At 40.1% G+C, this 23759-nt stretch overlaps 1 protein-coding gene across 2 annotated transcripts in view; it reads right to left on the bottom strand.

The window, feature by feature from the left end:
- The window catches only part of LOC103130789 (voltage-dependent T-type calcium channel subunit alpha-1G-like), a 166375-nt gene that overhangs the window by 5418 nt on the left and 137198 nt on the right, over positions 1 to 23759 (bottom strand). Inside the window, exons 11-12 of one of the 2 annotated variants that reach the window (XM_016666184.1) lie at positions 12326 to 12471; positions 9724 to 9909 (exon numbers count right to left, since the gene is read on the bottom strand). In XM_016666184.1, the coding sequence (XP_016521670.1) occupies positions 9724 to 9909; positions 12326 to 12471 (332 nt within the window). Of the gene's footprint in view, positions 1 to 9723; positions 9910 to 12325; positions 12478 to 23759 lie in introns of both variants that reach the window. The other variant, XM_007542289.2, reaches the window with a different exon arrangement.

Raw genomic sequence — 23759 nt, 5'->3', positions numbered from 1 at the left:
ACCATACCTCAGCATGATAGTGATCGTAAGCACACCGCCATGAAGGAGTGGCTTTGTAAGAAGCATTTCAAGATCCTGAAGTGGCCTAGCCAGTCTCCAAATCTCAACCCCATAGAGCCCTTTGGAGGGAGTTGAAATTCTGTGTTGCCCAGCAACAGCCCCAAGACATCACTGCTCTAGAAGGGATCTGCATGGATAAATGTGCTAAAATTCCAGTTACAGCTAGGGATGCTCCGATCAGGTTTTTGCTGCCTTTTCTGATACGGACCATCCATGAGGCCGATATTTGCCAATTACTGATCTTTGTCAATCGCCTGGAACGGCTGTAAATTATTTGGTTTAAGTATAAATTATACCATGCTATCTGGCAAAATGGAAAAATTATCTGGCAATAAATTCACCTAATTTAGACATAACAAACATGTTGTAATAATAAAAAAAAAAAAAGATTTTAGATATGTATGTTACATGCTGCATCTTTAAACAGACGTCCGGTGTGAGAGCTCACTGTCTGGTCAGCAGCGCTCCGTCTGTGAAATATTACCAGTGGCGCACAAAGGGGGTATGCAGCGCATGCAACGCATAGGGGCGCAGCACCAGAGGGGGCGTCCAAACCCCGTCTGGATGGGGCGGCGCGCTGATTATGTTTTCCTATACACTTCAGCGCGCCTTACGCTCCTTCACCTCACGCATGTTACGAGGTAAATGTAGCGAGTTTTACCTTTCACGTAACGTCTTCTGGGGGGGGAGGGGGTAGTGTAGAGCGAGCGTATGTTTTCCACGCTCCTTCAACCTTCCTTCTGGGGAGAGAGGGATGGGGGTAGCGCCGATTTATGTTTTCGCATCCACCTGAATAATGTGTAGTTGCGCCACTGAATATTACTAACAGTAGCGTGAAGCGGCGGTCCAAGAGCAAGAGCAGAACCAGCGTCTTACACTGCCAGCTTGAAGACTTGAAATATTTTTCGGGTTATTTGTTTCGCTTTCTGACTGTGATGCTAATCTGGGTGAGGGTTGGTAGTTGTGCGCTGCTTTACTCGGTATCTGGCCGCTCCGGATGTCCTTTTTGTCCTCCATTGAGCCTCAATGTAGCCAAACTCCGTCAAGTGCTTGTTTTTTAAATGCCATATTAGATTCGTTGTGTTGATGCATTTTGACGTGCTTCACTCACAAGGTAATTTTCCGCTGAACACGCACACGTCCCCATTCATTCAGAGTGTTATAGTTCCACACAACAGGATTTGTTGCTGCGCACCTTCGCAGTGTGAAGGAAAGAGGAGATAAGCTGCACACAGGCTGCGAAGTGAGATAAATGTGATCGGTTTTGGTGATCGGCAACAACAGAGTGATCGGCGATCACTGATCATAAACTTTTTCGGCTGATTATGATCGGTGGCCGATCGATCGGCACACCTCTAGGACCAACCTTGTGAAGACTTACAGAAATTGTTTGTCTTCTGCCATTGCCAACAAAGGATACATAAAGTATTGAGATGTACTTTTATTTTTGACCAAATACTTATTTTCCACCATAATTTGCAAATTTATTCTTTAAAAAAATCAATGTGATTTTCTAGATATGTTTTCACATTTTGTCTCTTATAGTGGAAGTCTACCTTTGATGCCAATTACAGGCCTCTCTCATCTTTTTAAGTGGGGGAACCTGCATAAATAGTGGCAGACTAAATACTTTTTTCCCCACTTTATGAATGCCACATAGTCTTATTCAATACACTCTGATGGGGATTGTCAGATTAATAGTACCTTTTAGCAGCTATTTAACATACTAAGAAATATAAAGATGTTAAAACATAAGTCATCTAATTAATCTATATAATTTCTTTCTCTTAGTGATGGAATTATTAAAAATGAACTTTTCAGTCATATTCTAATTTATGGAATGAGTCTGTATATTTTCTTGGTGCTTGCCCGCAGCTGAAAACAGTTGCAAAATTCACTAATATTTTTTGTAAAGAATTATCACTATGCACTCACTGGCCACTTTATTAGGTACACCTTGCTAGTAGCGGGCTGGATTTCCATTTGCCTTCAGAACTGCCTTAATACTTTGTGGCACAGATTCAACAAGGTACTGAATGTTTCCAGACACTCTGGAAACATTCATCAGAGAGTCTTGTTCATATTAACATAATAGCATCAGCTATTGCAGATTTGTTGGACGCACATCCATGTTCTGAATCTCCCATTCCACCACATTCCAAAGGTGTTCTATTGGATTGAGATCTGGTGACTGTGGAGGCCATTTGAGTACAGTGAACTCATTGTCATGTTCAAGAAACCAGTCTGAGATAATTCACAGTTTATGACATGGTGCATTATCCTGCTGGAAGTAGCCATCAGAAGATGGCTACTTCCATAAAGGAATGGTCATGGTCAGCAACAATACTCAGGTAGGCTGTGGCATTGACACAATGCAATTTTATCTACCTGTGATGTTGTGTTTGTTGTGAAGCGCTTTGGTCACCTGAGGCTGAATTGATGTTCAATTGATACTAATGGGCCCAAAGCGTGCCAGGAAAATATCCCCTACACCACTGCACACCACCACCAGCCTGAACCGTAGATACAAGGCAGGATGGATCCATGGTTTCATGATGTTGACGCCAAATTCTGACCCTACCATCTGAATGTCACAGCAGAAATCAAGACTCATCAAACCAGGCAACATCTTTCCAATCTTCTATTGTCCAATTTTGGTGAGCCTGTGTGAATTGTTGCCTCAGTTTCCTGTTCTTAGCTGACAGAAGTTGCACCAGGTGTGGTCTTCTGCTGCTGTAGCCCGGCCATTTAGACCCAATACTCCTAAGGGTTAAGCTTGTTAACAAGTAGCTTGTAGGCTACTGGTGTTGTTGTCTATGTTCAGCTACAATTCATTTTGCCCCCAAAAAAGTTGATCCCCCCCGCCTCTGTTCATCTGGAGCAGGGGTTAAGTATAACAGGGAGTCTCTAAGAATCCACCCCCCACCCCCCTCTTCGCTCACACACATCGTTCAACCAGACAGTAAGTAAGTAAGCCATGGGGGGGCCCAGAAATAGTTTGGAAACCACTGCATTAAGGCATGTAGATATGGCCAAGGCGATCTACTGCATTTCAAACCGAGTATCAGATTTAAGGTGATTTAAGAGACTTCAAACATGGTATGGTAGTTGATGCCAGACGGGCTGGTCTGAGTTTTTCCAGAGACTGCTGATCTACTGGGATTTTCACGCACAACCATCTCTAGGATTTGCAGAGAATATCCAGTGAGCTGCAATTCTGTGGGCACAATTGCCTTGTTGATGCCAGAGGTCAAAGGAGAAAGACCAGACTGGTTTGAGCTGATAGAACTGCAACAGTAACTGTTGTTAGAGAATTCTAACTGTCAGTTAGTGTACATTCTAGTAACTGACAATTGTTGGACTTTTCATGCTTTTTGACAAACAAAATGATGCTGTTCATACATATTTACCTGTACAGGAATAATTTATGCTTTAAAACGTAGCCATGAATGTCTACTTTAAGGAACTATCATTGCTACAGGTCTTACTGTTTTCTGTCAAACACTTCTGGAGTACAGACATGTCACCCCTTCTCCTATTCCTTCAATGTATTTTTCTGTTGTGCTCTGTTTATATCTGTGCGTCAGCATTCTGCTTGTCTACCTTTTGGTATATGCCTTCTGCTTTACTGGTTTTACTGTCTACAAAGGTCTTCTGCAAACTTTAATCAATTTTAACAATTCATATATCAAACTTTTCTGCTTCATCTGCTAATTTGTGCTTTTTTGCTGTGTTTTACTTTTCAACTTTTTCAATTATCTCAGGTTTTATACTAATTTCTTCTGCTAATTTGTGCTTTTTTTCTATGTTTTACGTTTCAACTATTTCAGGTTGCTTACTAATTTATGCTTCTGTTCATCTACGCTATTTCTTTTGCTATGTTTTACTTTCAACTTTTTCAACTATTTCAGGTTTTATACTAAATTCTTCTACTAATTTATGCTATTTCTTTTGCTATGTTTTACTTTTCAACTATTTCAGGTTTTATACTAATTTCTGCTTCTGCTAATTTACGCTATTTCTTTTATGTTTTACTTTTTGACTTTTTCAACTATTTCAGGTTTTATACTAATTTCGGTTTCTGCTAATTTATGCTATTTTTTGCTATGTTTTACTTTTCAACTTTTTGAAAAGTAAAACAAAAACTTGAAGCAGAAATTATAAACTATATTCTAATTTCTGCTTCAACTTTTCTGCTTCTGCTACTTCATGCTATTTCTTTTGCTATGTTTTACTTTTCAACTTTTTCTACTATTTTAGGTTTTATACTAATTTCTGCTTCTGCTAATTTACACTATTTCTTTTGTTATGTTTTACTTTTTGACTTTTTCATCTATTTCAGGTTTTATACTAATTTCGGCTTCTGCTAATTTTTGCTATTTCTTTTGCTATGTTTTACTTTTCAACTTTTTGAAAAGTAAAACAAAAAGTTGAAGCAGAAATTATAAACTATATGCTAATTTCTGCTTCAACTTTTCTGCTTCTGCTACTTTATGCTATTTCTTTTGCTATGTTTTACTTTTCAATTTCTTTAACTATTTCAGGTTTTATACTAATTTCTGCTTCTGCTACTTTATGCTATTTCTTTTCCTATGTTTTACTATTCAACTTTTTCAACTATTTCAGGTTTTATACTAATTACTGCTTCTGCTAATCTGTGCTATATCTTAGGCTAAATTTCACTCTTTATCTAAAGATTTCCACCATGTATGACTGTAGCTTTCTTCTGCTTTTTCCCCTGCTTTTTATGCTTTGTTCTGCTTTTTCTTGCATTTTCTGCAGTAATCATTCTGCAAATATGCATTCTCACGGCTGTTTCACTAGGAGCAGCAATTTCTCTAGTTTAAATTACTTTCAGCTACATATTCAAAATACTACTACCACTAATAATAATAATAATAATAATACAAAAGAATACTCAGATTTTAATAGGCATTTTCTGAGTAGTAAATATTTCAGTTTGCTTTTACTCAGTAACTTCAGTGTTGTTACAGCTCAAACATTTCCTGCAGTTTCTTTTATTGCAATGCAGGAACTATTTTACTTAAACATTTAATTTCTTGAGATACTGTAAATTTATTTTCAAGCAAAACTATCAAAAAGAGCTTAGGGTTTATTCATTTTTGATTATGTTGTGAGGCTAAATATGAACACTTATTAGTTATATTTTGTTTCTAATTTTTCAATTTTGCATTGTAACACCTCATGATGTGTTTCTGAGCCAAAACCAGAGGACCAGATACTCAAAAGTCTACCTGCAGACTTCAATAGCTACCCTGTCACTAGAGTCATCCTGGACTGAGCTGAGCCAGACTTCCCCTCTCCTCCAGAGTGACTGCTAGGAAGTATATTATATATTCACTGTTCATTTTGTTATCCTGTTTGTACTTCAGGTAAAATTTTATTTTTTTGTAATATTCTACATTTCAAACCGTTTTTCCCTTATACCACTGTTTACATTATATGAAGTATTTGCATATAGATCAAGAATTGAACTGAGATATTAAAATGCACAATTTTCAAGTAATACCAGCAAAGAAATATGACTACTAAGTAATATGGAGTTGGTCATACAATTCAATATCAGTGGAGAGCTCCGCACTTCTCTTCACTGGAGTGTCCAAGACATGTGAGACAATGATGAGACAATGATATGATGAGACAATGACAAAGTTGGTCATCGAACGTAGGTTGTCCTGGTGCCAAGTGCACATATGGACACTCTTATGTCTGAACAAGGTGTTCATTATGGACAATCCACCATAAACACAGATGTCCAACAACAGAACACCACTCGGATTCAGATCAGTGGGGTCATTCCTTCCAACCACACCCCTCCAGGTCCAACTGTCATTGCCCACTGGTGCGTTGAAGCACTTTGAACTGCCTTGTTGCTGAAAATATGCTACAATAAATAAATGACCTTCCTTGAAGTCCCCCAGCAGAACAAGGGAGTCCCCTGGAGGGGCATTCCCCTTGGCAGGCCTCCAAGGACTCCCTGCCAAGGACTCCAAAAAGGGTGGGTAATCTGAACCGTTCTTCGGCGCGTAAGCACAACCAACATTCAGGACCCATTCTCCCACTCGTAGGAGCGAGGCTACCCTTTCATTCACCGGGGTGAACTCCCACATAAAGGCACAGAGATTGGGGAGAAAAAGTATGCCCACTCCGGCCTAGGGCCTCTCACTAGGGGCAATTCCAGAGTCGAAGAATATCTAACCCCTCTCAAGGAGACTGGTTCCAGAATCAGAGCCATGAGGTGAGGCCGGCTATTTCTAGCTTATGCTCACAAGCTACCTCAGGCTCCTCCCCCACCAGAGAGGTGACATTTCACATCCCAAGAGCCAGCTTCTGTAGCCGATTATTGGATCGCCAATGTCCCCGCCCTCAGTTACCACCCATCCCACACTGCACCCAACCCATTTGGCTTCTCTCACAGGTGGAGAGCCCATGGGAAGGGGGACCCAGATTTTCATGGTTAAAGTCTGGCGGTGCCAATGTGCCCCACCTCCAGGTCCGGCTCCAGAGTGGGGCCCTGCTGACCAATGGTTTTGCTCATCATAAGGGGTCTTCGGGCTGAACTTGGTCTGGTTCTTCACTTTGGACCTGTCTGCCTTGGGTCACAATACCAGGGCAGCCTTACCATAGTAAGTCATGTGATGTCCAATCCAATAATATAGATCACTGAGAAAACTTGCCATTTATCTTTTACAAAATGAAGCCTTCAGTACAAGTTCAAACTGTGAGACTATTCTCCTTAACCGACATCATCTATCACCACGCCTTCACTGCAGCCAACCAGGATGCTCCACCGCTCCGCTTCAGTCCAATCATCCAGCAGAAGCTCCTTTAAAAGGTGAAGCAGCCATAGGTCCACCCGGTTCAGTTGTGCTTCAAGATGGCTTCAGTCGTGTTTCAACCCACCTCCTCCCCATCTCCACCATCAGCCTCCTGAACACCTCAGGTCCTATCAAGACTCCCCTCCAAGCTCCACCACCAATGACCGGGCCCAGGGAAGACTTACCTGAGCTTTGTTGGAGCTGATCACTCAAGCTCGCAGCGAGTCTCAGCTTGCATGTCTTCTGCCAGTGTCCGAGCACCAAATTCTCGGTCTAATAAAATTGTCTAACTGCTATTTCTCTCTCTGTGTGAGTCTCTACAGATTGAAATAATTTTAAAAAGCAGTCATGCACTGGCTGTTAATGCTTTAAAAACAGTGTGCAGCTGCTGCCGAGTTACTGTCTGCAAACAGATGCAGGCTAATAAAAGAGAAAAGGTGTTCAAAATATTGGTGGAGACTGTCCCTGCTAGGCCAAAGTTGATGGGGACATGTCCACACCAGTCCTTTAGAAAGCTATGCCCATGATTGTACTTTTTAGACTTGAGCAGATGGTTGGTGTCGAAGGGCATTTCATCGTGGTTCAAATTCTTCCTGATGAATAGAAGCTTTTCTGCTCATTTAGGAGAATGCTCTTCTATAGATCCGTTGACCTCTATTCTATTTCTGCTGCTTTTTTAAACTTTACATATTGCCTTTGGGGTCCTTAGTTTTTTTTAAAGATTTTTGTGGCTCTAGTGGTCAGACAGGAAAGTGGGTAATGAGAGAGGGGGAATACAGGTGGCAAAGGTCATCAGGCCAGAACTCGAATTTATGACGACCAAAGACTAAGTCCTCCATACATGGGTTGTGGTTTACCGTTGCCCCACCACGGTACCTCCCCCCAAAAAAAGATTACATTTGCTATGAATACAATTGAATAAAACTGCATTTCTAAGCGAAATTAAAGCTGCAAGCAGCCTCAAACGGCCCTTGCAGCTCAGCGCTGCTCCAGCCTCCTGCGACCGCTGCCTGCCAGCCATTGCAGATGCTCTCACACAGTTCCCGCACCTGTCCACCAAGTGATACACATGAATGCGTTTGGCAACGCTCACTGACGACGCACGAAAAATCTGGTGCATATCGGCCGATGCAGTGAGGAGACAATAGCTGATGGAATAACCTAGTGGGTGCAGTGGAGTCAAATTACAATGTAATGCTATTGGGCTCTTTAGAGGTTCACAAAAGTCAATCATAAAAAGTTTGGTGCAAATCTGATGATACCTGTATGATTTAGAGGTGACCGTATGCATACGGCCAATCCGCCATGACAGAATTCATCATCATGTCATTTTATGTCAGTTGGCCTGGGTTTAAACCCATATGAATCAAAGAGTAAAAGTAAGACATTATGCAGAAAAAACAGGTGACTTCCTATTGGAAGTCGGTGGGGCTAAGGTGATGTCATCAGTTGACCATGTAAATGTGATGAGGGCTGGTCTGTATTGCATGCGGAAGTTATTGAACCTTGCTGTTTTATGGCGAATAGTCAAAAATTTGACAAAGTTTGCTTTGATGTACGAGAAATCCTTTGATAATGTTTGACCTTCAATGTCTGAAGAGTGTGTTGAGTGATTTTGAAGACAATATTTCAAAAGCTATAGGATGAGTTCGCTCAGATACATCTATACAAAAGAGAAAATGGCAGCATCGATCCAAAATGGCCGACTTCCTGCTGGGTTTGGACCATGGCTCCAAGAGACTTTTTTATAGATCCTGACAAGATGCACATGTTTACCAAGTTTCATAATTCTAGGTTAAAGCATGGCTTGGGGCTGATCATTTAAAATATTCTAGGGGGCACTGTAGAGATATTAGGCGATGCCCACCAAAGATTGTTGTGGATTTCCATCGGGGGTCAGACATGGATCGATCACAGTGAATTTGGTGCAGCTTGTTTCAAATCTGGAGAATTTAGAGCCAAATGTATGGCAACCTGTAACTTCGCCACGCCCATCAAAATCTCTTTGCGTTTTAAAGCAAGTGAGACCAAGTTGTCATGTGTCTTCTGACATAAGATCATGTTGATTAGCTCAAGGGGGTCAGAGATAGAGATTTCCAAATAAAAATAGTCACAAGTCACTTCCTATACTGAGGGGTGGGGCTTAGATGATGTCAGACTATGACGACATCCAACCAAGATCACTCATGCCAAGTTTGGTGCCAATTGACCTTTGTATGTGAAAGTTGTAGCTTTTTGTTTTCTTTGACGATTACGTCAACTTGGGCTCCCAGCCACGCCCTCTCAACATATACAAAAAGTCCCCGTTTTGATAACTTTTAAAGCCCCACCCCTTAGCTGCATCCTGACCAAGAATGAAGGTGATAGGTCGAAATCCCTAGGAGGATTTTGTTAAAGCTTGACGTGAGTTAAATTGAAAAATGGTCAAAATTTGACCTTTGACCCAAAAATGGCTGTCTCCCTGTGCATTTTAGAGGGTACCTCCAAGAGACTTTTTTTCTTGATTTACCTACATACAGAGTTTCAGATCTCTACAACCTATGGTTTCTCCTATCTCACATTAGTGGGGGATAGAGAGCACTGTGGCCACGCCCACTTGTGATTCCACTGGAATCTGAACATTTTACTTGGGGGACAATTTTCTGTGACGTTTGGTGACTTTTTAAATATGATAAAACCCCCAAAAAGCCAATTCATTTGACAGAAGAATCGTAATAATATGAAGAAACACCAGAAGAAACACTATGATTACAATAGACCTTCACAGCACTTAGCTACTCTGGCCTAAATATGTATAAATGAAGCAAAAGAGACTTTCAAATACCTGAATATGAAGATGAAGAGCATTAACAGCATGCAGAATGTGGCTACATTGTCCATGGTCTTCATGAGCACCACCAGTTGCCTCCTCAGAGCAGGAAGGAAGCGCACCAGCTTCAAAACTCTCAGCAGGCGAAAGGTACGCAGCACTGATAGGCCTCCCTCGGCCTCACCCACAATCTCCCACACACTGAAATACACAGTTCACACTAGGATACATATCTACCACTGACAAACACAGATTCAAAAAACAATCTCTTCATTCAGGGGAAAAAGAGTAAATTATTTTCTGTGTGACATATAATAACTGGGGGCTGCACAGTGGCGCAGTTGGTAGAGTTGCTGCCTTGCAGCAAGAAGGTTCTGGGTTTGATTCCCAGCCCCGGTCTTTCTGCATGGAGTTTGCATGTTCTCCCTGTGCATGTGTGGGTTTTCTCCAGGTACTCCGGTTTCCTCCCACAGTCCAAAAACAGTGAGTGTGTGCATGGTTGTTTGTCCTGTGTGTCTCTGTGTTGCCCTGTGACAGACTGGCGACCTGTCCAGGGTGTACCCCGCCTCTCGCTCGGAACATTAGATGGAGATAGGCACCAGCACCCCTCCCGATCCCACTAAGGGACAAGGGTGTAAAGAAAATGGATGGCTATAATAACTGAAAAACTGAATTTATGGTTACTATCAGTTGCTATCTACAGATAGCGAATTATGGTCAAAAAGGTTGATTTTTGGTTGAGGTCAACAATTGATGGTGGATCAACCATCAAACAATTATCCAATTCTAGCAAAGTAACCAGTGTTGAATAGATGTCATTGAATCAATGTTGTTTTGTGGTCGAATTCTAATGATTGAAAAGCCAATGTTGAATCAATTTATGCTGTTTGTTGCGCCCTACTCCTCCTCCTTTGGGTGAGAGTATTTAATTATTGAGCGGGGGTTAATTATGTTTTAAATTAAGCATTTGAGTTCAGGGGGTTGTGAATCCTTCCTGTAAATTTTGTTACTAATCTGTAAAACCTGCTAATCAATGATTCAGTATTTTTGATTCTTGGATTGGTAACTGGGTAAAAAGAACTGGGCCATTACTAATTGTGCGGGATCTTTATCAGCATATGGACACTTTTGAATAAATTTAATCATCAACTTATTTGGAAATGTTTGTGGTTAGGGGAAATGTTAATCAGTATATTTGAAGTTCATACTGCATATACAGTATATTGTAAATAATTTTCAATCCAACTACAATACAAATCATCTTTTGCACTATTTTTCTATGTTAAATGAACCCTGATCCTCCCTGAATTATATCTTTAGGTTTTCTGATAAACATCCCTTTATTTTAAATATTGATTCCCTCATTTTTACATTAGTGCAGTATCATAAATGCTACACTATGCTGTAGCTTGATAGGTAAATGTGATTATATATGTTGACCAACATTAAAATACATATTATGAATATTCATTAGCGTGTCCTTATTAATTTAAATTTGAGAATACAAGGGGAACTTTACGGTTTCTGTGTTTGTTCTCAGAACTATAACCAATACACTATTTAATATTTCAATGTGCTTCAAAACTTTTCAAATGCTTTTTATTGTCTTTCGAACTGGCCCAAACCGGCACCTTCCTTCCTCTTATCTTGGGTCAAACTGCTTGGCAGTTTGATCCAAAGTTGACTGACAAAGACAAAGACTACAGCAAAACTGTAAAGAAGTGGCTTCATTATGTACCAGAGTGGAAGGAAGGCATCAAGGAACCAAATTGACACCAACCAGAGTCAAACTTGGGTTACCCCAACACCAACTGTTTCCTTGGTTCATACAGTACAAAGCTTAACCTCATGGACGCTGTTCTTTTTTTCAGACTGTTGTTCTGACAGTCAAAAAAGAGTCAAATATGTTTACATATCTATGCATGTTTTCTTAAATAAAATGTATTCTCAATGCCATGTCATTTTTTAAGTTTGTGTACACACATTTTTGGAAATATATTATGTAATGTAACATAATTTTGAATTACATAATACCCATCATCTGCCAAAATTGTGTAGATCACCATTGAAGAAACTTTGAATGGTATGTTACGATGTAGACCTACATGAATCAATGTTGATTGCTTAACTTTGATTCAATATAAAATCAACACAAATGTGTATACCTCCACATTCAGATGATGGTTGAATCAAAATTGATGTATCAGTTATGGTTGAAATCCTAACATTGATTCAACATGTACGTGACTGACCACTTTCAATATTGTTTCAATGTCAGGCTTCAATATGGATTCGATGTTTCTGCCTAACATTGTTTCAATGTTGATTCAGTCATTTCTCTTTAAAGAAAATGACAGCAGCGTGAAAAAACCCAGTAAACAGGTAAAGGCTTCAAACACATTCATAATTCATCTTTTTGTACTACATAATGGATTGAACACAGGCCCTCTGGAGCATGTGTTCAGCCATTTGGCTTAGCCACCTCAGTCAGAATCCCTGTACCAGCAGCTGTGAAGCTGTGAAGTTATGATAAAAATGATTTTCCAATAACATGACAAAGTTTTAATGTTAAACCTTTCATTTCACTGCCAATGCACAACCAAATATTTCCTCCTACCTGATTATGACAATGATGCTGTCAAAGCTATTGTAAGGGTTCTTGATGTAGCCAAAGAGTCCGAGAGCCAGCATCTTAAGAAGCATCTCCAGGCTGAAGAGGCTAGTGAACACCATGTTGCTGATCTCCAAAATATCTGTCAGCTCCTGTGGCTTATGTGAGGAACATGGGGAGAAGCAAAAATGAAGAAATAAACAGGAAAAGACCGTTAGTGTCTGAGACAGGTGCTCATCAAGGTTTCTCAGAAAGTCTTATTTAAAAGGCTTATAATGTATGCATGGACAAATTTCTGGATAGAAATTTTATACATTTCAAGCTACTGGTTACTACAATCTAGCTTTTTGAGTGTCATAAAAGGTAAGTCAGGGTTTCCCCCAGTGTATTATAGGCCTGGCGGCCCGCCATCCTTTACTCCAGGCTAACCATTTCTTGTTTACGTTTTCTGGAAAATAATAATAATAAAAAATAAAATGAAATAAAAAGTTTTGGTTTTTTTCTTTTTTAAGCCGGATTGCAAGTGTCTCTGTTGCTCTGAACGCTTCACTGGCGGAGCAGATTTATTCCTGAAAGATATGTTTATAGAAGATAGGTTTATAGTTTCTGCACTTAAAACCGGACCAATCACACCGCTGGCGCCTCTGCGTGTTGCCTTGTGCGCTGCAGTAGCTGGATTAAGTTTACCTCAGCGTGGATCCCGCTCGCCTCCTTTCACTCAAACTGGACACAGGCTGACTTGTATGGATATTGACATCAACCCCCTGTGAGGAATTATGATTCTTTCCAGAGTTTTTGATCAAGGTAGGACTTTAAACCACTCTGGTTAGCTCTGGTTGCGCAGCTCTACTTGAACTGCAAGAATAACTTGTAGTCGCGCTTTCAGAGGTGCGTTGAGCGAGTGGTGAGAATGATTTATATTTGTGAACAAAGAATTTTGTGCGGCTTTTCCATCCCGACTCTGCCTGCGCTGATAAAGTTTATCTTTGTGTTCCTCAGTTGGCCGGTGTATTAGTTAACGAACTAGCACTAGGAGCTTCCGCGCTCTCCTGTCTGTAACGCATCACGCTGATTTTATTTTTAGTAATATTTTTCCGGTTACACAATGCATCAAACCATATCAAATGCTTTATCCACTTAGTCAGACAGTTATCTCCGCGCAGAGATCTGAGAAACTCGTCCCATAAACCAGACCAACCAGAATAGTTTCTGTGACGCTTATTAAAAACTCAACCGACACAAAATGAAAGAGCTACTAAAGCCACTTTAGCAGCATTGAATTAAATCTCCCGTTTGTTGCGCATCTCTGCGTAGTGCAGCAGATTACCTCATCATGCAGGGCCGGTCCAAGGCTGTATGAGGCCTTGAGCAGAATTTGATTTAGGGGCCCCCTTGTTGCTAAAAACATCAACACTTCTACCAGATGTGTTGGACTTAATCTGAGAGAAGGGGAGTAGTTTAATTGGCCAACCTAAAAAGCAGTCAGTTATAATTGCAGTTAACTAAATTGTATTTGTGAACAAACAGAGCTCAAACTCAAACATTAAACTCACAGCATCAGATTGTAGCTGTGGTAACAAAACAAGCTAACTATGAATATTGTTCTTTGAACTTTTACAAAGTAAACTTGCCAGCTCCTTAAAATCTTGCATTTAAATCTTAAACAATTTAAAATCTTTACATTTATGTATGCTGAAATTGAATAAAATTTAGCAGCATTGATCATCTCAATAAACAAGTGTTACATTCATGTATCTGTGGTCTGTGTTAAAATATCAGCATTTATGGGGCCTCTGAAGCCCTGGGTGGCCTGATGGAGCTGCTGACTTAATTTGGATTAAACAAAAGTGCAAATAATTGCTATTCATTTTAATTGTATATTTTGATTTGTTGTTTTTAAGACTAGTTGTGGGTTTAAGTAGTGTCTCACTGTCGATGTTTTCCCGTAACATATAATTACCGAGTGATATTTTTAAATTTCCTGTCACCTTAACATCTTTTAATACAAAAACACGGTGGACCACCAGTGGACCGCCAGTGGACTGCCTCAGCACCCTGACCACCGGGCTTAGCAAGTTTTCTGNGCTAACCATTTCTTGTTTACGTTTTCTGGAAAATAATAATAATAAAAAATAAAATCCGGATTGCAAGCGTCTCTGTTGCTCTGAACGCTTCACTGGCGGAGCAGATTTATTCCTAAAAGATATGTTTATAGAAGATAGGTTTATAGTTTCTGCACTTAAACCCGGACCAATCACACCGCTGGCGCCTCTGCGTGTTGCCTTGTGCGCTGCAGTAGCTGGATTAAGTTTACCTCAGTGCGGATCACGCGCGCCTCCTTTCACTCAAACTGGACACAGGCTGACCTGTATGGATATTTACATCAACCACCTGTGAGGAATTATGATTCTTTCCAGAGTTTTTGATCAAAGTAGGACTTTAAACCACTCTGGTTAGCTCCGTTTGCGCAGCTCTACATGAAGTGCAGGAATAACTTGTAGTCGCGCTTTCAGAGGTGGGTTGAGCGAGTGGTGAGAATGATTTATATTTGTGAACAAAGAATTTTGTGCGGCTTTTCCATCTCAACACGTCCAGTGCCTGGCTCTGCCTGCACTGATAAAGTTTATCTGTGTGTTCCTCGGTTGGCCGGTGTATTAGTTAACGAACTAGCACTAGGAGCTTTCGTGCTCTCCTGTCTGTAACGCATCACGCTGATTTTATTTTTAGTAATATTTTTCCGGTTACAAAATGCATCAGACCGTATCAAATGCTTTATCCACTTAGTCAGACAGTTATCTCTGCGCAGAGATCTGAGAAACTCGTCCCATAAACTCGACCAACCAGAATAGTTTCTGTGACGCTTATTAAAAACTCAACAGACACAAAATGAAAGAGCTACTAAAGCCACATTAGCAGCATTGAATTAAATCTCCCGTTTGTTGCACATCTCTGCATAGTGCAGTAGATTACCTCATCATGCAGGGCCGGTCCAAGGTTGTATGAGGCCTTGAGCAGAATTTGATTTAGGGTCCCTCTTTTGTTGCTAAAGAGTTTGGTTTGGTTCACACAACACTTCTAACAGATGTGTTGGATTTAATCTGAGAGAAGGGGAGTAGTTTAATTGGCCAACCTAAAAAGCAGTCAGTTATAATTGCAGTTTACTAAATTGTATTTGTGAACAAACAGAGCTCAAACTTAAAGATTAAACTCATAGCATCAGATTGTAGCTGTGGTAACAAAACAAGCTAACTATGAATATTGTTCTTTGAACTTTTACAAAGTAAACTTGCCAGCTCCTTAAAATCTTGCATTTAAATCTTAAACAATTTAAAATCTTTAAATTTATGTATGCTGAAATTGAATAAAATTTAGCAGCATTGATCATCTCCATAAACAAGTGTTACATTCATGTATCTGTGGTCTTTGTTAAAATATCAGCATTTATGGGGCCCCTGAAGCCCTGGGTGGCCTGATGGAGCTGCTGACTTAATTTGGATTGAACAAAAGTGCAAATAATTGCTATTCATTTTTAATTGTATATTTTGATTTGTTGTTTTTAAGACTAGTTGTGGGTTTAAGTAGTGTTTCACTGGCGATGTTTTCCCGTAACATATAATTACCGAGTGATATTTTTAAATTTCCTGTCACCTTAACATCTTTTAATACAAAACCACGGTGGACCACCAGTGGACCGCCAGTGGACTGCCTCAGCACCCTGACCACCGGGCTTAGCAAGTTTTCTGGGGGAAACCATGTAAGTGGTAGGTTTCCAGACTTGTTTTTTGTGCATATTGGCTGTTTGATTAGAGAATGACATGAAAAAACAAAGTTTTCATTTCATTCCAAATAAGATAGAATAGCTTATTAATCTACCACTGTTACGTCTCAAAGTGTACAGTGCCAATGTAATGCAACTCTATTTTGAGTTTCTTTTCATTCCCTAAAGAGGGTGAGTTGAGGAAAAAACAGATTGTCAACATTCAAAAAGGTAATTTTGTGATTACAAATCAAACAAAGGTCTCGCTCATTTTGTGCCATTAAATGAGAGAGCCATCAAACCCACAAGGACAGCGCCGGTTTCTAACCAGAGCTGTTCCTATTCTTTTTGAATGGAATAATTTCTCTCTTCTGATCCCTCGCCCTGGTGTTTGGAACAAAGACATCGTCCAGATTCTCCAAAGGAGGAGGATGTGGAAGTTGTATGTCCTGACCACAACAACTGCTTGTCTTTGCAGTGCCAGGTAGATTGGATCTAGGCAGGGGTGCCGTATAGGGGTGGAAAGTTAGGACAATTCCAAGGGCCCCTGGCCGACAGTCCCCCCCCCCCAAAATTAGGGCCCTGTTAACAAAATTAATCTTTTCATGTTTTTAAAACATTTTTTAGCAGTAAAATTAAATGTTGCCACTCCCAGAACAAAAACCACACATCCATATTAACCCTGAACACCCTCCTGGATCTGCATGAAATGGTTTGTTCCTGCTTAGTGCGTGAAGGTGACGGTGTTAAGCAGCAGTTGGTAGAAGACAAGAATGACTGTGGTAGTTACTATGCTGTCAAGAAAAATAATAGTTGGATTTTCAAAAAAAATTTAAAAATAGAGAGATAGACAGAGAAAAAGACAAGAGTAACCCAACGTGTTGAGTAACCCATTTGTAACCCAGTTCTTCTCCAAGAGAGGTGGGTACACTGTGTGAGATTATGAACCATTTAGCATAGTTAGCTTAGCTATAGACTACTGTTTGCCTCCATTTAATTTATTGAATGAAGGAACAAATTTACCAACAAATTAATATATTTAACTTGCGCCTGTACCTTTTATTGCGCTTAACAACAGATGAGTCAGTCAGCAGCAGCTCTAACCACCATACCAGTATACACCCCCTTCCTGTATGGAAAGTTGTTTCTCTGCCATTAGCACATTTGGCAGTGAGTAAATGACGTTGATTAACAACACTAAGACCCTCCAGGTTCTGATTGGTTGTTTTTGGCTGGAACGTTACATTACTTTAGCTAGCAATAGTAGCTCAGGGAGGAGGTGGAGAAGATTGATCTTTTCACTGATTATCTGTTTCATAGCAAACTGTCACAACATGGTGACAGCTTTAACAAATATGAAAAAAACTTATTTTAATTAAAGTTATATACTGCAGCTTGATCAAAATGCAACAACATAGCAGTTTTTAGAAGTCTGGACTGCTTTATGTATATTTTGCAAGTTGCCTATGACTGTTGCTGGTGGGGAGAGACATTTCAATAAACTAAAACTAATAAAAATTTAGGCAACCTATTTGCATACTGTATGCGGACTGTTGGATGTAAAATTCACTAGCAATGAATATTGTGCTAGTATCAGTATTGGACCAAAGAAAAAAAGGCAGTTGCAAGCCTTTAAAATTGTGACACTTTTGATGGGTCAGATAGACTCAAGAAATTGTAACAGCAGGTATGCAGGAGGGGCTCAATTTCATGTTTTGTCATAGGGCCCAAGATTCCAGGCGGCGCCTCTGGATCTAGGCCTCAGTATAATTGAGGAACTCCGATCTGAGATTGCTTCACTCCAGAGGTAGATGGAGGACATGTCCATTAGTAACAAGTTTGGTTTGGAAAGGTTTGCTGCCTCTGAAGATATTCGTTTTTTTTTACAAGGTAAGATGAGCAATAAAGTGAATTACTGGTGTGAATTGTCAGTCAGTTGCTATGGCAAAGAGTGTAGCCGATGCAGAGAAAAAGTAGATTAAAAATACATACATCTCAGGTTTCATTTTGTTAGCAGAATTGTTCGACGGTGGCAGAGTGGCAATGGATGGCAAGTAAAAGAATATTGTTTTTGCCCTCCACTAACAATTTTACCAGCTTAACTTCACTGTCAACACAATATTGAAGTAGTGCTACTGAGAAACTTACACAACTTGTCGGATTTTTTTAGCCATTATTTTTGAAATCACAGTGGTTCGCTATTGTCTTTGCTGAACTGAAAATTCTTCTACTCTAATAATCAAACGCATAAGTGTGTAGTGCATAGAGCCCATACTATGGGAAACTAACAGGAAAACACAAAGCTGGAAGGTCAGTAGAAAAGAGGGGTAAAATACTGTGTGAAGCAGGAGACTTCAGAGATATGTATATGGCTGTGGTTGAATGTAACTATGCTAGTGTCACTGTGAAATGGCTGTAAATGAAGCTAACTCATGTATATATATATTTTTTAAACCTTTTTTTTACTTTCAATAACAGCAAACATACAATAACTTATTTGCAAATACAAGGGATTTTAAAAGGAAAATAACAATCAACTCTAATGGATATCGGATGAATTACATTGTTACAGTCCTATACTTTAGGACTGTGTTGCACTGCTGCAGTTATTGAGAACTTGAGGAATCCAGTAAAACAATGACATACAGTCAGACATGTCTCATAAAGAATAACTAACAATTATAAGAGAAAATCAATTTGTCCACATGACTGTTATGTAATTGAATTTGATTGTTTTCTCTCTGATTTTAGAACTTATGTGGTCAAAATCGGAAAATGTCTACATTACCTGTTCAAGTACACGTAAGAAGGGCAAGGCTAGGTAGTGATGATGTGTGCCTCATCACTGATGGTGCTGTGTCACATGCACCGATTGAAGCAGGCAGTTGGTCAATGAATGTGTGTGACATTTAGTCTTTTTAATCAGCCCTACACTGTAAAAAATAAAATGTAGATTTTAGGGTAAAACGCCGGCAGCTGGAGTTGCCAAAATTCCACCGTAAAACAAATAAATTATTTTACCCGTAATTGTTTTTTCGGTTGAATTTCGGTAACCCCGGCTGCCTGCATTTTATCGTAAAACAAAAAAGAAACTGATTTCACCTGTATGTCCTAATGGAGTCTAATTTCTTAACCCACATGCAGAACACCAGGCGGAGAACAGAAATCAGTTGCATAAGTTTATTGTAAACACAAAATAATGATCAACAATCTGGGGAAAGTCTGCAATCTGGATCACCGGAGCACTGGAATGTAAAAAAAGAGAGATGGTGAGTTCAGGGGTCGTAGAAAACGGCAGTGTCAGAATAAACGGACTGGTCTTACTTGGGTGGAGGTAGGTTTTGTCCGGGCGGAAGAATCACTGTGGTTACCGGGGTTTGGTTCAAGTGGAGGGTTGCTGCTTCACTGACGAAGAGGCTGTGGTGGAGGGCGAACAGGTAAGCTTTGGATCACAGGAGGCAAGGGGCAAGTGAGACTGCCAACAGGGTAATCCAAGGACGTTTGGTTTACTGCGGAGGTGTCAGTGGAACTCTGGCAACCAGTGGGTCCACAGTGTCACGAGGAATAACATCAGGAAGAGGCACAAGGCAATATCACTTGAGGTCCACAACAGGAGATCACAGTGAGAAGCACAGAAGGCTGTAGTACCAAATACTGGCTAACACTCTGGATCTGAAGTGTTGTCAGCTCCCTCCTCATATACTCCTCCAGATGATCTTATTAATTGCAGCTGTGTAGGAATCCAGGGACCACCGGCAATGCCCTCAGGAGGGAACAGCCTCTTGGCACCCTCTGATGGTGAAAGAGGGGGAAAGCAGCAAAAAGGAACCATTCCAACAACCCAGGTTCCCAACACCGTAAATTGTTTTTACGGAGGAATTTCGCCAGCCCCAGTTGCCGGCGTATTACCATAAATTCTATGTTGTTTTTTTTTTGTTTTTGTTTTTTTTACATTGTGGGGTTGCCAGAATTCCACCATAAAAACAAAATTACAGGTAAAAATGTTTTTTGTTTTACGGTGAAACGCTGGCAGCTGGGGTTGCCGAAATTCCACCGTAAAAAACAATTACGGATAAAATATGTTTTCTGTTTTACAGTAAAACACTGGCAGCTGGGGTTGCCAGAATTCCACCATAAAATTACAGTAAAATACTGGCTGTCAGTATTTTACCATATTTTATAAAATACGGTAAAGTTCTGTCAACCAAAGCTTCCAGTATTTTAGAGTATTTTCTAAAATAGGTACATTTCTGTCAACTACTTTTATTTCCTAAAATACAGTAAGATACCGGCAGCTTTGGTCTTCCCTTAGTAAAATTGGCCATATCCTTTTGGTAAAATAAAGATGCTGACGGTAGTGAAAAATCAAACTCTCATAATGATGGCGGCGTCGGTTGTAGGAGTTTGCCCTGCAATCGGTGGATTGCCAGTTTGATACCTGGTCTTCCTTTGAGATTTCAGTTTGATATATCAAAGTCATTATACAATTAATTATTAAAAAACAAACCAAAGTATCACACCAGTGTCCTAATCTATGTACTTTTGCAGTCTAGTTTATGGTTTTACATCATAGATATAAAGATCAGCAATAGGTGCTGTGGTGGTGCAGGGGCGAAGCACAACCCCTTTATTGGGGCCTTATTCCTCGTGCCAGTGGTTGCAGGTTCGATTCCTGGCCTGGCAACATTTGCTGCATGTCTTCCCCCTCTCTCATAACCCTCTTTCCTGTCAAACTACTTTCAAATAAAGGACACAAGAGCCAAAACCTTTAATTAAAAAAAACATCAGCAAAATGTGGCATTTTGACTGATTAATTCTGTTAATTTTAAGGTAATTAGCTGCAGGCAATACAATGTTTTTTTAATGATTTTTTTTACAATATATTTCTCTGTTTTCTACATTTCAAAATCACTTGCAATATATGTTTATGGAGTTATTGTAATTCCATGTATTTTCTACAGTAATTAAGTGCTTTTTATATCACAGTCAGCAACTGTAACTATTTTACCATTTTTTTGCCGTAAATTTACGGACTTATTTTACAGTGTTGACTGACGGTGATTCCATGTATTTTGTACGGTAATAAAATGTTTGGATTTTACAGTGATAAACTGTTGTAGATGTGCAGTGAAAATGCGAATGGTGAGGTAGAAAGTACCATGCCACAATGGTAGGGGGCAGTGTAACAGTGCTCGGAGGTCGCGTTAGACTTTTTTGTTATCCATCATCTTGACCGACATTAAAAAAAAAATTGGTCATGTTCTATTTTTACCCATCAAATTATAATCACATTAATATAGGCTATTGAGCTGCATTTTTATGCGGCTTAGTTAATATTTGTTGTGGTGTTGCTATATCGAAATAGTGGAATAAGCAGGCATCAGACATAGCTCAGCTTCAGTTCTCTCTTTACTCTCTTGCGTTCTCTTCTTTTTTTACATACAGCATATTTTGTCACATACATAGTCAAAGCTCCCCCTGCTGTCCTTTTCATGAAATAACAGGACATAACAATATTCACCTAGTTGAATCATGAATCCAGATCCCATCACACATAATGCAGATAAACGCATCTAACTTTTTCTCGAAATGGCAAAAACCACTGACTGTGGCCCAAATAACTTATAATAAATTAAATTAAACGACGTCAATTAAATTACCAGCATTTCACCTGCTGGGGTCTGAATGCGCAATTTGCCAGGCACAGCCTGGCAAATTCCTCCTGATCTGCCTTTGCAGAGCTGCGCTGGTTCATCAGTCAGAAGGATCTGTCTGATCCAAACCGATCAATTGAACTCTGCGAGTTTTTACCCTGTGCAGTCCGGGCAAGCACTTTAACAATGATTTTTTTCCCCGCGTAGTTTCGCTTCTCCGAAACAGACATAAGTTACGACTGCCGCGCTCCTCCAGAAGGCCGCTCTCCTTATGGGTGCGGGAGGGTAACGTCTTCCTGTTTAGACTATAAACCAGTGGTTCTTAACCTTTTTTGAGGTACCGAATCCACCAGTTTCGAATGCGCATTCACTGAACCCTTCCGTAGTGTTAAATAAAATATGATTCCCCCCGCCACCCCCCACCCCACAAATTCAAGACATAGTCTTGACATGATCACTAAGCCTTCTTAAAAGGTAGAGTCTCTGAGAACAGTTCTTCAAAATATAATCAGTGTTTTCAGCAAAGCTGAGCTGACTGTCTAGGAACGACCGATTTTGCCACAGTTTCAACAGGTTGGCCATCGAGAGAAACTGGAACCACTTTAATAAGGTCTTATTTAGATCATTTAATTAGCTCTACATTCTTAAGAGAATGAAAAATTTATAATAAATAATAAAGACTTTGCGGTATTCTGATTTAGTAATGTAATTATATTAGTTGTGTTACCACCCCCACGCCACTAGAGGCAGTACCAACCCCGAAAAGATGCGACTAAGGAGCAGATTTAGAAGTACACCGAAAGGTACAGAATTTGGTAAAAATGGTGAGTTTTGCTGAAGTAATTAAAGACACAAGTTCAAATCCATGCTGAGAGTGAAACTCCTTCAATCAGTGCTCCTCCCCAGCACTGATTGGCTAAGCAATGTAACGTGATCCTCTGCAGCAAGTGATGGCAAAGCGGGGCGTCATCACGACTTTACGTGTGTCTTTACCTCCGCGGCAGAGGCTCCGCCGAACCCCTGAGACCGACTCATCGAACCCAGGTTAAGAACCACTGCTATAAATGGATTAACAACATTGAAAACTCTCTAGTTTTCTCTGGTCTGCAATGGACTTTACCAAGCCCCGCCCAGAAACGCCCCTCGACAGTCCCACGTGGCTGCATGGCTCACAAACAAAGCCTCGCAAAGCTTAGTTTCTATGTAAACATGGCGTCTTTCATTTTGACTGACTCTCTGCAGAGTATTAGTGTAGCATTTCTGCCGGATTTTCACAAAATATCAGCCACGACAATGGAACCAACAAGTTCATGTCATCTTTTATGGACGACATCAAGGTGTTTTAGCCGCGCGATGGCTCCAACATTGTGCGCGTCGCAGCTAAATGAACCGGTCGATGAGGAAAACAGCAGATCCTCACACCCTCAGTATAAATATAGCTGTGGACAAGATCACTGATGTCTATTGTGCTTGCAAGGCTGGGTAAGTCGGACATTCATGGTTTTGAGGGTTACTTTTGAAATCAGTGATTTCTGTTGTTGGCAAATGTTTGACTGTGCCTAGGCCTGATACACTGTACTCGGTGCTAGCGTGGCTAACACAATTACAGTTTAGTAAAAAGCCTTTTCAGGTAAAATAAAATCTTTAATGTATGTCAGATACAGTACACATTGCATATTGATCTGTTCAGCTAACGTAAGACTGTGTAACAGACAGGCTTCAGGGTGTAGAAGTTGTATCGGTACTGCCATTATGCTGTACTTAGCTAAAAGGTTTTCATAATGGATGTGTTAATTATTGACTTTCTTTTTTTCATTCATTAAACACAAAGAAAGCACAGTAATAATACTGTAGCGGTTAAAGGGTGCTGTTATGTTGTTATGTGTTTTTCCCATGAGGCTTAGCGGCAGAGAAGAGGGGGAACCGTGAGTGAAAAGGCTATCTGTCCAAATGAAAAGACCTGTGTGTTCCGCCATTAAAGGTGTGAATGTTCTGGCTATCCGTGTGTGTTTTTATTGAGTCCTCAAAA

The sequence above is a fragment of the Poecilia formosa genome, unplaced genomic scaffold, assembly GCF_000485575.1.
Source record: "Poecilia formosa unplaced genomic scaffold, Poecilia_formosa-5.1.2 Scaffold676, whole genome shotgun sequence".
Classification (NCBI taxonomy): domain Eukaryota; kingdom Metazoa; phylum Chordata; class Actinopteri; order Cyprinodontiformes; family Poeciliidae; genus Poecilia; species Poecilia formosa.
The sequence above is the reverse complement of the archived record's forward strand: the minus strand, read 5'-3'. Positions and strand labels throughout refer to the sequence as shown.